This window comes from Pleuronectes platessa, chromosome 24 (assembly GCF_947347685.1).
Source record: "Pleuronectes platessa chromosome 24, fPlePla1.1, whole genome shotgun sequence".
Lineage (NCBI taxonomy): Eukaryota > Metazoa > Chordata > Actinopteri > Pleuronectiformes > Pleuronectidae > Pleuronectes > Pleuronectes platessa.
In genome coordinates, this window is record NC_070649.1 from 5,387,770 (window position 1) to 5,403,113 (window position 15,344).

Genomic DNA, 15,344 nt, shown 5'->3' on the forward strand with positions numbered 1-15,344 from the left:
ATAGCAGTGTGATGCATAATGAATTAAAACATGTATTTTATTTTACACGCCTGCCACTTTCCTCCCTACGCATTAAAGGCAGGTTTATTCATTTCCTGTTTGGTTCTGAACAGCGAAATATTAATGTTTCAGTGCAATGACAAACACAAACCACACAGAGACAAGAGCATTTAAATATATAGATTTTATGTACATATATTCATGTGGATGGCTAGAAAAAAGAAACTATATTCTTACAAAGGAAAGATTCTGCACAGTCAAATTCCTAAGTTAAATAGTAATTTGATACAAAATTAGTATAATAAATAAAACTCCTCTCATTGTTCTGTTTTTATTCACACATACCAGTTGTACAAACAATAAATTACAAGTTCAGTGCTGTGTTTCTGTCGTTCAGCGAGAGGGGTTTCCCCCCCCCCCCCTGGAAGAATCAAAGGAGGTTGTGTGAATGTGTGTGTGTGGGTTTGAAAAACACACAATGGTTGTACCTGATGGATTGTTTCAATGTGTGTGTCTGTACGTGTGAAACGGTGTAAATATGGTTGATAACGAACACGTATATGAAAGATCTAGTCACGTAAAAAAAAGTCTACATTGTGTAAATAAATGTGAATGTGTGAGGCAGGAGGAGAGCGGATTGTACGAGTGGTTTGTTGGTGTCTGCTACACAGGAGGCTGATGGGGGAAGTTTGCCAAACTGGGAAACACGACTGGTGCCAGGAGATTTAACACAATCAGAACTACGGGTTTCTTTTAAGTCCATAAGGTACACAAGCAACTTTAACTTGTAAAGCTGAGAACTCAGGACATTGACCAAGTATTCATATGAAGTACTTTTTACTCTACGTTTAATGCAAATTTCAATGATCTTCTATTATACTGTCTCAAACAGTACATTTGTGTTATTTAAGTTCATCCACTGTCATATTACTGCCCCGAGTGGCACAATATGAATTGTGGCATTATGGCAAACTCCACCCACCAGGGTTGAAGACGAGTTGAAGGGATGATCAGCAAATACAGGATGTTGAGTAAAATGGAGAATGAGTGGAGCTGCAGGAGGAGAGTGACGCCCGCCTTCGTGTGTGTCTCCTGCTGTCGTTGCGAGTTTCCAGGGCACACATTGTCATATTAGCATAGTTTCCTAAACAGATAAACAGACAAACTAACACATATTGACCGCCACACAAAAACAACAACAACAACAGACAAAAACACATGGGGACAATAAACCTCCCAGCACCAGCAGAATAACCGATACAAGTGGAGCTGAGAGTGAAGAAGCTCACACACACACACACACACACACGCACACACACAAATCAAGCATTGCCCCAAATCTGATTCATCATCAGCCTCCTTAAATGTTAGGGAGTGTCATGGTTACGTTGCCCCTCCGTTGAATTCACTGTCGTTGAGTTGCTGAGTCGTCAGAGTAGCTCTTCGAAATATTTACAGGAAGAAGCGAAGGAGATCCCTGTTGTCATCATGCTCATATACTCCGTGGCCATAGGTAGACTTTTATTGGTGCTATTGTCCCTTAACTTAAGTTGCAATAAAGATTGTTTCCCACCCAGTGATTCCACATTTTCAACATTGTTCCCGTAAACAAACCTTTTCATCACTAAACGCCCCTAATATGTAGAATAGCAGTCGTGGGACAGGGCAGGGTCTCCAACCTGCAGGACTCTGGTCTCAGACGACATAAGACAAAGGGGTTTGACTCACATATACCCACAGTGATGAGAACACATGGAATAGCATTACAAAAAGACACGCACAACATGCATGCTGTTACAGGGCAACACACACTGAGCCTCCAGGGGATCGGAGGTAAAGACAATCAGTTGTTGTCCGTGTGGAAATGACATGCATCTCAAGTTCTTAGCTATGCCAGGGCAACACCTGTCTCTGTCATACGGGAACCACTAGGACTCCAGGGCATCCCTCTGGCATATAGTCGGGTGCATCCATGCCACCGTGTCTCTGAGTGTCTGTCGGACGGGTCCAAGCGCCAACATTCACCGTCCAGTTTAAGGTTCAAATTCATTGGTCCATTCATTGGTCCTACATCCAGCACTTGAGACCTTCATCAGAAGTTAAAACGTCTTTTTCTCGTGTCGTGTAAATCTTTTTTTCCGCCTCCTCAACATTTCCGAGCCAGACAGTGTTTGAAGGCAGAGGGCCGAGTACCCAGAATGCATCCTTTGGACAGTTTCCCATCCTGGTCCTTGCACTGCACTGTCCGACTCTGCCAGCCTGTGTCACACGTCCTGGAGCAGGTCATCCAGGGACCTGTAACCCACTGGGGCCCCGGGGCGGGGGTTGAGGGCCCCGGAGCTGTCGTCGGCCCCGGGTCCAGGATAGAGGGTGTGGTGCTGGTGGTGGTTCTTGTCGTGGTGGAGACCGTCGTGGTGCTCCGTGAGGTGGTTGCCTTCGGGACGGGGACGAGTGGAGCGGACGGCGGCTGTGGGGCCGTCCGGCGCGGCATGAAGAAGCTGTAACGAACATCCAGGGGCTTTTTGGCGTCCGTGGCCAGAATCTGCACCACCAAGGCTTCCTGCAGAGCCCCGGGGCCCATGCTGTGAAGCCACTCGTCCCTTTGGCTCCACCCGCTGTAGTTGAGCACCGAGCCGATGAGCGGGATGATCGTCTCCGAGGTGGAGATCATGAACTTGCCGTTCAGGAGGTACTCGCCGTTGGGCCGCCGGAGCGCCAGGTAGGCGGTGTAGCGGGTCTGGTCCTTGGCCTTGTGTTGTCGAACCTTCACGTGGGTGGAGCCCGCGGGGATCTTCACCACATCGGTGTAGCCCTTACTGTTCGGGCGAGAGAGGAGAGATCAGAGCGGTGCATAAAATGGAGGAAACCTTCGAGCTGATACAGTGTCAACATCTGTAAGCGTCTTCTCACCTCTTCTTTGTGAAGTTCCCCATCACACGCAGACACCCAGTGCTGTCCCCCCCACATATACCGCACTTGTCGAACTGCAGCCTGGAGCCGATGATGCCGTCGCAGCCCGTCCGCACACACTTCCCCTTCACACACACCGAGCTGCTGTACGGCCGACACTCCGTCCCCTCGACCACCTGAACACACACACACAGTCACGATGTCATCCCTCACTTTTCTATTTTCAGTTTCTTCAGGGAACACACTGCACCCGGTGTTTCAACTGACTCACCCTCTGAGCAAACACCACGTAGTATCCCGTTCCCTTCGCTCTGCAGGTCAGCTTGCAGACGTCTTTGGGGAGGACTCCGGCGTATTTGGGCACCCACTCGACAAAGGTCTTCACCCCTTTAGGATCGGTCTGGGGCCCGTTACGCACCTCGCACTGCTCCTGACGGAAACTCTTACCTGAAGAGAACATGGATATATTGTGTTTATCTCCCTGTTTATAGATAGAGATTATAGTCATGTGTCCTCAGGCTGGTGCACTCACTGGAGGCGGGACACGGCGTGACGCTGCAGGACCGATGGATGGCCCTCTTCCCGGTGCAGTAGCGCCCGTGGTTCCGCGGCGGCGGGTTGTTGCACAGGCGCTGGGCAAACTGCACCCCCCCTCCGCACGTTCTGGAGCACGCACCCCATGAACCCCAGGAACTCCAGCTGCCATGGTTGGACACCTGGGAGAAGGAGGGGGAGGAGGAGGAGTGACAAGAAAAAGAAGAGGAGAGGGGAAGATGAAAGAGGAGATGCGGGTCAGGAGGGGAGGGATGACAGCGGAGGAGAGATCAGAGAGAAGATGATGAAGAGGAGAGAAAGAGAAGAGAAAGAGATGAGAGGGGACAATTAGAGCGGATCAGACATGTTGGAAGTTTCTGTCCAAGCCACGTGTCACAGAGAGACGCCCCGTGGAGAGAGATCGGTGATAAGGGAAAACGAGGCCGGCACTGTGGCTGTGGAAAGAGACGGAGAGAAAAGGAACGAGGCCGAACTCATGTGATAATATCTCCAATGTGTTTCAAGCCACAGCTCACATGCTCCCCCCCCCCCCCGAGGAGCTTCTTTGGAAACAAGCTTTTTCATTGATTTCCACTGCTGATACTTCTGGTTTCCACAGTAAAAGCTCTTTAATCTGCAGGAACGCTGCAAGAAATGTATAAAAGTTCCAGTCTGAAGCGGAGGCGGTTTAATGTCTCTGAGCCACAGACCGGTCGTCACGCGGTGGAACACCGAGCCAGACAGAACTTGGCCGGAGCTGCGGGCGTGTGGTCGCCGGCCAAGGATGGAGTCCAGACTCTTCAAAACTTGTGTGACAAATAAACATAAAGAAAATATTCTTTCACTCTTTCCTGTTCTTTCTCTCTCTTTTCTCTCTCTAACACCAACACACACACGGTGCCGACAGCTTGCCAAGGGCAGGTCTGGTGCTTTAAGTCGTCAACGCCAAATTCAATTTAGATCTGCGTAAGTGAGGCCAGGAGAACAAATAGCGTAGATCAGCAGTGGCATAAACAACGGAGACCACACAACGAGGAACCAATAGTGTCTCTGCTTCCATCTGTTTCTCTCTTAGTAGCTGTGTTCTGTGTATTCAGGTGTCATTTCATCCCCTAAGTTGTGTCTCAAGCTCTTTTTCCTAGACATTCAAAAATAATGCAGAGCTGGGAGGAAGGTTATCTCCTCTGTCTGGCTATGACTCCAGTAAGAGCACCCACCAGATGGTGTTATCTTTTTCAGATATACTTTATATACCTGCAAGGTCCAAGATGCTTTAAAACACTAGGTGGAGTTCTGAGCCACGTGCTTTATTCTTTATCTATATGGTAATGAATGTTATATTATATAGGTGCCGTATCTCTTTCAGTTCGTTCCTTCTCGTCTTTGTCTCCAACGGATAAATTTGGACATTGTGCTTAAAATATCTTGGATCTATTTCAGATTGGTCTCCCTTGATAAACACCTCCTGCTCCCTCTTACCGAGTAGAGTCTCTTGCGGGTCTTGTCCATACACTTCCCCTGCAGGCAGATGCGTCCCTTCCCGCAGGGCGTCCCCTCCACGGCCGGCAGCTTCTTGGTCAGACACACCATCTGCCCCTGGCGGATCACAGCGCACCACAGCCGGGAGCACACGTCCATGCCCGGGCAGACCGTGTACTCGGGGCCGAAGGCCAGGCGGCACTGGCGGACGGCGTCGTAGCTCTGCCCCGGGAGCTCCTCGGGGCCGAGGAGGGGCTGGCGAGGAGAATCCAGGAGACACTCGGCTGTGGCAGAGAAGAAGAAGGAGAGTTTTCTTAAAGAGTCCGCTACTTGCACGCTCTTGGAGCTCCAGGGCGTGTAAAAATATGTTATAGTAATTTCTGCAGCTGCCAGAATGCAGTCAAGCCAGAAACGTTGCATGCTGCTACATAAATGATGCCGCCAGCGATGGCACCGCTTAGCAGAACATCAACAACAATGCTTTATGGCCGTCATGAAAGACACTTCCTGACAAATCGGAAAAGCAAAGTATGACACGTCTTGATTTCCTGCGAGCAATTCGCCTCTGGCTGCACTACATCTGCACTCTTTAACATTTTAATGGGATTGTAAATTCGAGATTACATCTTTGCAGGGTCGTAAAAAAGCCTGCAGTGATGTGTACCACGGGATAACATCCATCACGAGGTCAGGTTCACATGGAGGGAGAGAATAAAACCTCTGCTCGCTGGAAAAGGTTCTCGCTATTAACGGGATCGCAGATGTTTTGCAAAACCACAAGCGCCTTTTATGGCTCCACGCTTCCTGCCGCGCTCACCGTTCCCGTCATCGAAGAAGTCGGTGATGGTGGCCGAGGTGCAGCGGCTCCACGGCTTGGAGGCGTCGATGGAGGTCAGGATGGAGGACATGAGCCGCTTGTCGCTGTTCACCCCGAAGCGCTCCTCGCAGAACTTGGAGTCGTCGTGGGACAGGCCGAGCAGGTGACCTGGAGCAGAGAGAGAGAGAGAGAGAGAGAGAGAGAGAGAGAGAGAGAGAGAGAGAGAGAGAGAGAGAGAACGTTACAGTCACATAATGTGCAGAGTTTCCTTTGAGAGAACAGGTCTCGTCTCAGGTTTGCACTCGCTGTGAGAATGAGGAAAGAAAACATACCGATCAATCAGGCCTCAGGTGCAAATCATCAGACAACACGCACGTGATATTAATCAGTAAGAGAGAGACGTGCTGACAAAGTGCAACGTGCATGCCCCGGCTTGTGTGTGTGTGTGAGTAGCCATGCCTACCTATTTCGTGTGCGACAGTGAATGCAGCGTGAAGCCCGTCGTCCTCGATGACGGCGCAGCTTCTCTCCGGAGTGCAGACGGTGCCCACGTCCGCCATCCCCAGGGTGTCGCAGGAGTGGTGGCCACAGAGGTCCTGGACGAGGGAAACAGATTAGCAGATAAAAAAAACATTAAATTCAGCAAAAGAAGGGGGAACAGATTAAACAGCCTCCATCCCAAGACGCCCAATAATCTATATAAATCGTGACTGTCTCCCTTCATTGGGGATCACTGATCTTCCATCCTTCCCTTTCAAAAACAATGTGTTTTTACTTTCTCTAAAGCTGTGGCCATGTTTTCCACAGTGCAGAGTTCTTCTTCCTGCAGTTGAAGTCGACTTCATTCTGGTGAAATCTGAGATAATCGGTGATGAACAAGTGTAAAATTGTGATGACACTTAATAAAGGGAGGCACGTCCTCCCTTATCCCTCTTTCCCCTCCAGCTGGTCCAACAATGTTTTCATCAAGACAGGATCCAGCAATCCTTCTTCCAAACCTCCAACAGCTTCAGAAACAGCCCACTACACCTCCCATGATGCAACCTGCCAGTCATCGATCAAGCCTCCCGGACGAGACAGAAGACGTTACACAACACTTTTCCCTCTCTCTCTCTCTCTTTCTCTCTCTCTCTCGCTGTACTGACTTCGATGAGGAAAATTGGATCTGTGCCCCTTTCATTTTGAACTTCCTTCCTGTCCCTCCACCATCTCTCTCTCTTTCTCTCTCTCTCTCTCTGTGCCTCATGGAGTGCACGCCATCGATCTTTGTTTTAATTCCCACACATGTCCATGTAGTCGATGCCTCGTGGCGCGCGCCCCCCCCGCTGGGTGCACGGATCAATTTGCCTCATCAGGCTGTCACATCCGTGCACACGCGCCCATGCGTGCACACTCCCCGGTGCAATGCGGTGCAACAAGTGCACGTAAATATATGACGACACACTCGAAGGCATGTACACATCTAAAAAAAAAAAGAAAAAAGGGTAAACACATGCATGAACACACACACTGTCACACACACACACACACATATGTCCTGTGGAGAGGATGAATGGTCATGACAGGCCTGCTGGGTCATGTGTGTGAAGCGCTCAGGGGAGGGTGTCTACCCGTTCTGGGCCGATCGGTTTGGAACAAACTGCCTTGTGTTCGGTGCTCACACACATGAGTGACTGGGTGGGACCACCTCTCTCTCTCTCTCTCTCTCTCTTTATGTCTCTGTCTCTCTCTCTTTCTCACACACACATACACAAACACAGATGCACGCAACTATAATTAAGTACATGAAAATAAATGGGTGCATTCTTGAACATACAAAACATATGTAAATACATGCCCAGAGCACCTCACTCGTCACACACGCACACAGACAGACACACACTCAGGCCGACTGAATGAAACTCCTCCTCCATGTCTCTTTACTTTTCCCTGTTTGTTATGAATCAGACAGCGAGAACATATAGAGACGCTTTCCCTCATATTTCCACTGTTTCTCTTTCCCCCTGTTTCCCACACTCTTTCACCTCTACACCTCCGTCTCATTTATTTATTCATTCATCTGCTCACAAGCTCTCCTATGAACACAGTTTTTTGCTTCTCTCTGTTCATGTATACACAGCTTGCGCCCGGTGCAGCACAGAGAAACAAGCTAATCTCCCATTAGAAAAGAAAGAGCGACACGGGAAAATGACCCCATAACTCACGTCCCTATCTACATATAGTTTCCTTTCTTCTCCTCTGCACTTTGTTTTCATCCAAAGGCCTCTGCACATGTAAAGAAAACAAGGGAGAGAGGGAGGGAGGGAGAGGGAATTTCAGGAAACAGGCGCAGGGTCGAAAGGATGGTGGAGGGTGGGGGGGGATGCCGGAAATTAAGAGAAGAGCTGAGGGAACAAGGAGTTACAGAAATGTTGGCAGAAATAACAAGGGAACAGGTGGCAAGCTGGTCGTGAAGGTCAGGAGGCGATCAGAGCTGTGTATGTGTGTGTGTGTGTGTGCTACAAGACCACTTGCAGTCTAAGCCAAGGTGAGTGTTAAACAAACAGCCAGCCAGACTCAGACACACACACACACACACAAACACACACACACACACACACAGTAAAACCCCTCTGGCAGAGCGAGTTCAGCTCGGCCTGTGAAATGAAAACTCCCCTGCAGGCTGATTTCACCACAGCCGCAAATGAAATGCAACAAAAACCAGAGTTTCTGCCAGTGATGGACCAGTTGCCGCCTGGGTTATTACTAGATGTTTAGCCAGTTTGATTCATCAGCTACATGAGACACGATTTGGTTATCATACACTTTGCATTATGTCCGTAGAACCAGCAATGTTGTTAAGAGCATGATATTGAAGGCTTCGAGCGAGCAGCAGCAGGAGAGATGTGACATCAGATTCACACGAGGGAAATTTCCGATTGCGTGATTTTAAAGGAGAAATCAAGACAAGTTGAGCTGAGGTAATTGTTCCAGTTTTCAATGCATGGAAACATGAACCAGCCCGATGTGAGTGCTGAAAGGAAACTGGAGAGCAGCTCCAAGGCTCCCGTGTTGTCTCGGTCACACACTGAACTCTCCGGGCCAGTTGTGTACGTACACCACGGATCCACGGAGCTGTCCGCAGGTTGTCAGCATGTGCCTGGCGAGGCAGAGCAGGTGTGAAATATCGGGGGCATTTAAAACAAATAGAGGGAGTTGCTGCGACGGGGGCGAGGGCTGGGAAATGTACACTTAATGTACAGCGGGAGGGGAGGAGAGCTCGAGTGCTAAACACAAGTGGAGGAAATGGACTGTGTATAGGTGCAGCAGTGATTCTCACATCCATCATCGTCACATAAGACCCACGATGACCTGATCCTGTTGTTGTTTCACATTTTAGATCAGGAACTAAGCGGATTGGTCACCGAAGTTTGTTTGGACATGAACGTCACGATTATTAGTTTATTATTTATCGACGAGTATACAAGAAGAAATATATTATCTGAAATTCCCATTTGAAAAGGTAAACATTGCCTTTTTCTTGGCCTCTTTGTTTTTTCTCTATTTCCCTGGTGCGATATCTCAGTGTAGTGAGTGAACAACTGAATTTCATTGGAATCCACTCAAAATGCAAAATGTGAAAAAAACAAAAATAATGTCTTATGAAATACTATAGGCAGCACGTGCGAAGTGAAAGTGGCCAAACGTGAACCCGGGTTGAAAAGGTCGACACGTCAACATTATCGTTGTCACAAGTTCCCGCGAAGAGAGGTCCCTCCGAATATTTCAGCTGCTGCAGAAACACACGTGTATGTCAACATCTCCGCGGCGCTGCAGCTCCCTGCGGCCGCCTGACAGTGGAGCTTTGTCCGCTGCTGTCCGAGCACACAACAAGTGAACACAGCCATGCATATAATTTAATGTTCCCATGTACACACTCAGAAGTCCCCCCCACCGCCACCCCCCTCCTCAATGTGGCCCGTTGTTTTGTTCTGGTGCTGGTATGTGTGGAACCGGGTGTCACCGCCACACGGGTCAGCTCAACGCGGGGACGGAGGAGGGGTGGGTGGTGGCGGGGGTTGGAGTAATTGGACCCGGCCACAAAGAGAACGGTTCCCTTCAACCCTGTGCACCCCCCCCCCCCCCCCGCCCCCCCCTCGCTAATGTGGTCTGACTCCACAGTCACTAAGTCTTCAGTCAGCTCCGGTTCTAGTTCAGCAGACGACAAAAATGCCTGTTATTTACTCCAGAGCCGCTCGAAATGCAAAGAGGAAAGAGGGCGTCTGCGGCTATTAGGTTACCTCTGACATTCAGCACAATGGAATACCAGGCAGGCCCTTCTCCTGTTACACATGTGAACCCAATCTGCAGCACATCCAAGTTTGTCGCTCTTTGTTAATGCTGCAATTTGCACCACAAAACCAAAAGTATCACCCTCCTTTTCTTTTGCAGCTCAGGACGCGGCACGGTATGAGCTCCCCGAGCCAAATGAAAGTTATTTCCTAGCTGGCTTTCTGTCAGTGGAAAACTTTAATGCCTCTGTCCTGTTTGTGAAATGCCGCGTTTTGTGCAGCAGTAACGTCAAAATGAAATGTCAGCGTCTCCACCTTCTATGTTTTTTTTTCCTTCATCACACGTTTGCTGCCATGAGTGGAAATCCCTCAGGAAAACGACTCTTGCAAGAATGCGGTTTCTTGAATTCCACTTTCCCCTCAATCGCACCAGGTGTTTGGAAGTCCACAACCTCAGCACCGCGCGTCTGCCTGGTAGCGCCGAGTTGAACCCTCAGCCCAAAACACAGAGTTCTGATAACAACGGCCTTTAAGGGCAAAAGACTTTGGAGGTCAAAGTTAAGATAGGGTGGCGGCTGCTTTCTTTGGCTTAACCGCTCACCTCTACAGTAATAAAGGTCACGACCCTAACTCAAGTCATGCAACAGCAGTGTGCTCACGCCACTTGCACCAAATTTAGCTGCAATTACGCTCATTTGTTGTCAATAAGTGCATCAGATAAGAATCGCACACCCACCGCAGGATGCTTCTCACGTTACACATGTCCACAGGCAATGATTACACACCGTGTTGACAGGTTTAATCTACGGTGCGACCTGCAGTTCAACGGCGAAGGGAAGCGAGGAGACAGCTTTATGAATCACAGCTTTATGAATCATGCAAGTGCCGCGGCAGGTGACACACTAATTAATTGCAGAGTGATGTATTGTTAATGTCGATGTGAGATAAATGTTTGCGCCGGAGGCTGCAGGGTGATCATGGGGAATTTAAAATGAAGACAGTTCAAGTAGAGATGAACTCAGAGTAAACAGCCTGTCATGTTTCATTAGAGCTCCGGGTCCGTGTTACCTCTGCCCTCCTTTCCGGCTGCTTGAGGAGCATCCACAGAACTGTTTCCTGCGCTCCCTGCCAAACCCACCTAATCATGGCACCCGCTTTCTTCTCTCTGACTTGCCTGTGCAGGTGCAGCGGCAACAAGGCTGGTGAGGGGGCAGGAGGTGGTTGGCACAGAAGAAACTGGGTCACTTTGCCAGCATGCCAACCTCAGGTATGTGCAACCAGCTGTCCTTTGCCAATGCACGACGGTGCCAAGTTGGCGCCAGCGCCAGGAGATCCGAGGTAATACCCCTGGTGTTTACTCTCTCGCCCAGGCCATGACAAGAACTCACATGACTCGAGCACACCGCAATCCAGGGCGAAGCGATCTGACACGTCAACTGGAGCCAACCAAGAAGCCACACCCGAGGAGGTGAAAAATGCATGTGGATCTGTTGCCCTGCGGCTTGGACCAGGCAGGGAGGGGATGGAGGAGGATGAAGGAGGGGAGAGAGATGGATCAGGGGGTCGGTGAAAGAAGGGATAAATGAGTGTGGTCTGGCTAAACGCATGGCTTCTCGCAGGGTGGATGTGTTTGTTTTCCTGACAGCTCCCAGCCCCAGCTGACAGACACTGTAGAAGTAACTAGGAAAAAATGTGCAGAGTGGAGAGAGGGAGAGAGAGAGAGGGAGAGAGAGAGAGAGAGAGAGAGAGAGAGAGAGAGAGAGAGAGAGAGAAGTGGAGGCTCACAATGCTGGGATTTCTACCCAATTAACTCAAGTTTCAAGGGAGTTTTAGACATATTTCTGCAATGCACCCAGCAGCTGATTTCAAGCCTCCTAGCATGGGAAGAATGTGTGTGCACGGCCCCGGGCACGCGCCTCACATCTCGCAGGCTTTGGGGGCTGCCAGGGGACTGGGAAGGGGGAGCCCTGGAGACAGTGGAGCCTGCCTAGAAAAACACCAGGCGCAGGAAATACAGTTTTTATGGCCGTTTTACGCAGACGTCCGCGCTGCTTTACGCACGCGAGATTCTGCAAAAAAGGAGAGGAGCAGGAAACAAGGGGATGAAGAACACAATAGAACAGAAAGGTGGATGTAACAGGGACATGTGGGGAGCAGGTTGTGTAGTTTTCACACCTGCTTGACTGGGATTCGAGTGGGGAACAGCCAGAATTAGCGCTTTATGAAAGAATAACACGCAGTTGGGCCATTACACGCAGAAAGTATTAAAAGGTGACGTGTGTCAGTTGCTTTTTATTACACTGAGCATTTTATAGGCTATTAGCAATAAGCCACCCAAGGATCAACCTGCCAAGAGCTTACAGTCAACCAGCTGCCACCGCTTACTCCACCAAAACAAACTGTGGCGTCACTCCGCCGCTTTGGCACCGCACCAGCCAAGGCGCGCGGAGCCTGCGCCGAGCCGAGAGTTGCGCACAGGTGGAGGAGGTGTAGGAGGCGAGGGGGGGGTTGTTTACCTGCCTGGTGAAGAGGATGGCGGCGTCGTGGTGGTGCTGGTGGTCGTCGTCCAGCGGGTTCTGCTGGTTCTGCCACTTGCAGAAGCTCTTGAGCGTCGCCGCCGCGTTCTTGGTCACCTCCAGCCCCTTCTCCTTCTCACCCACCGTGATCACCTTCACCACCGACAGCCGGATGGGGTTCTCGATGCTGGCGTGCCCGTACAGCTTGGAGGCGATGGAGGCCAGTGTGAGCAGGTAGTGGTTCAGGTCCTTTCCGTATTTCTTCAACATGGTGTCGTCGGCCACCAGAAGCAGCTCCACGTGCCTGGCGCGAGAGACCGACCTTCTCCTCCGCGTGCCAGGCTCCGGTACTGGCGCCTTGGCGAGCCGGCTCCACAGTGTCCGTCCGTGCGCGTCATGTTCATCAGTGAGCGCCTGTCTGTCCCGTCTCCCCTCCCTGCGCCCTCGGTGCCGGCGTCTCCCCGCAGCGTCCCTACGTCCTCTGCGCCCGTCGCGCGTCCCGCAGCTCTCGCGCCCCTCGCGCATGGCCTCGAAGCTGAAGCTCTCGCGCGTGAACACGTGGAGCGCGCTCTCCGCGTCCTTGTCCTGCAGGACGCGCACGTCATGCTCGTGTCCCTTCGCCCTAACGATAGGCGTGATGGTGTAGCGCGCGTGGTCCACGGCGAAGAAGCCCTCCAGACCCCCGCCGCAGAGGTTAAAGACGGCCAGGGACTCCGCGTTGGAGTCCACTGTGCCGCGGTATGCGCACTCCCGCTGCAAGGGCGCATGGCTCTCCCCCATCATGGCGTGCACATACTGGGGGCTGAAGTGATGCGACAGCACCGACTCGTCCCGCTCCATGTCCAACTGAAAGCGGCTCCCGTCCAGGTACACTAGGTAGCCCACCTTCCCTCCTCCGTGGTAAATCCGGTCAACGGTCCGCACGACTCCATCCGTCCTCCGGGCAGGTGTGAGCAGCGACCCGTTCGCAGGTGGAAGATAGAAACCCTGGAAAGTGGAGACCCCGGCTCCCAGCTCTAACTCCACCGCGCACAGCAACAGTAGCCGAAACCAGAGCATGCCCCCGGCATCAGCACCAAGGAGCCGCACCATTGTTCATTCCAACCAGACACGCATCTACGAATCCTCTAAAACGAGCCCGGGGCGTCCGAATGCACAACTTTGAGCGTCTGTTCCTCCAAAAAGCGCATCCTCCCGGTGTCCGAACCCCCCATGAAAAGGCGCACAGTGCTGACCAACAGGCGAGAAACCGTTAGTGAGAAAGAAATGGAGAAAAAAGAAACAGAGCCGCAGAGAGGACCTGTGTGCAGGCTGCAGAGCACTGAGCTGAAGTTGGAGAACAAAAACACAAAGTTTGCTCTTAATAGGACCCGGAGAGAAAAAGTCCTGCCCCCTTTGCGCTCAATCACCACTCCTCCACCCCCTCTCTTCTCTCTCCCTCTCTCTCTCTCTCTGCCTCAAATCAGAGTTAAGTCAAGTGCTGGAGGAGAGCAGAGGAGAACAATGCTGTCACTGGAGCAGAGGGAAGAGGGGAGCTCCATCGGAAGAAAACAACAACAGCACACAGACACAACACAAAAACAAGTGTCTGCATTCAAGACCAACAACAGTTATCTCACCTCGAGAAATGTCTCCATCAAACCAGCAGCCTGTTATTTTTACAGTTTCACCACTTTGACTCCCTTTAATAATTGAAGGCTCAAAGTCCAACAGGATCCGACTCGAGAGTTTCTAGCAAACTAGAGGGGGGGGGGAATAGATAATTTATGGCCAGTCCCGAATAAGAACCGTGGGAGTTCACCGTTCCCAGTGCGAAACATTTAATGGTGTGTGTGTGTGTGAGGGAAAGAAAGAGGGGGAGGAGGTGGATGGAAATCTGCGAGCATGCATACAGTAGGTGCTGCACTTAGGAAAGTAAAGGAGGGAAATGTGTGGCTCCAGGTGGGAGCTGTCTCACCTCTGGGGATACGTGTGTGTGTCTGTGTGTGTTTGTGTGTTATGGGGGGGCTTTAGCAAACGCATACCTGGAGGGGACAAACGCACTCAGCGCCCAAACGGAGAGTGGCGTCTTAAAAGTTCCAAAACACTGCTCATTTGCTGAGTCACCCAACAGCTATTACCTTTCCTCAGAGAAGGAGGGAGGTGGTGGTGGTGGGGGTGGGGGGTGTCAGTGTGTGTGTGCACTGTGTGTGAGGGAGGCCTCTCAGAACCCGAGAGCAGATATTACATTTCTGCTCCGTCGCGTCAAACGACGAGAGGCCGCGTCGACTCTCCTAAAGCGATGGGCGCTTAATCCGAGCCCCCCCCCCCCCCCCCCACAGTTTCTACTTGACTGAGCAGTGCAGGGGGGGATGCAGCAAGGGGGTGGGCTTGTGAGTGCACGGGCCGAAAAACGGAACACGGTGTGCCGCCGCCGTAAGCCTCGCTGCCCCACCCGGTTAAATGAAAGATCCCACAGCTCGGATACGCTCTGTGTTCAAACCCTCCTGCAGGAAAATGTTACTTAAAGGAGCTCAAGTCATTATAAAGGGGGGGGGCATGACCTCTGGACTCCTAACATCTTTCCTACGGCCATGACAACACAGCGTACACCCATCAACTTCAAGGCGGTGACGGCTGCAGAGTGGATCCAGTAATCGAGTAGAACTTCATGTTCGAATCAGCTGTTATGCAACCCACCTCCCACCCCCGCTACCCGTCTCTCTCCTCCTCCTGTCCTCAAGTCTCGCCACCAACCAACCCCCCCTCAACTCCCCCCCACATACTTCTCCTTTACACCAAACTGTCAAGTGTATTACCTGCAGTAAAAGAAAAAGA

The 15,344-nt window shown here is 51.1% G+C and overlaps 1 protein-coding gene across 1 annotated transcript; it reads right to left on the minus strand.

The window, feature by feature from the left end:
* Positions 1–169: 169 nt before the first annotated feature.
* LOC128430894 (A disintegrin and metalloproteinase with thrombospondin motifs 5) lies at positions 170–13,923 on the minus strand. Its single transcript, XM_053417022.1, has 8 exons — positions 12,528–13,923; positions 6,204–6,336; positions 5,741–5,908; positions 4,924–5,207; positions 3,443–3,626; positions 3,182–3,357; positions 2,911–3,086; positions 170–2,816 (listed from the first exon to the last, which is right to left on the minus strand). Exons 1-8 carry the CDS (start codon positions 13,617–13,619, stop codon positions 2,147–2,149), a joined length of 2,883 nt encoding a protein of 960 aa, XP_053272997.1. The 5' UTR covers positions 13,620–13,923; the 3' UTR covers positions 170–2,146.
* Between the last annotated feature and the right edge of the window lie 1,421 nt (positions 13,924–15,344).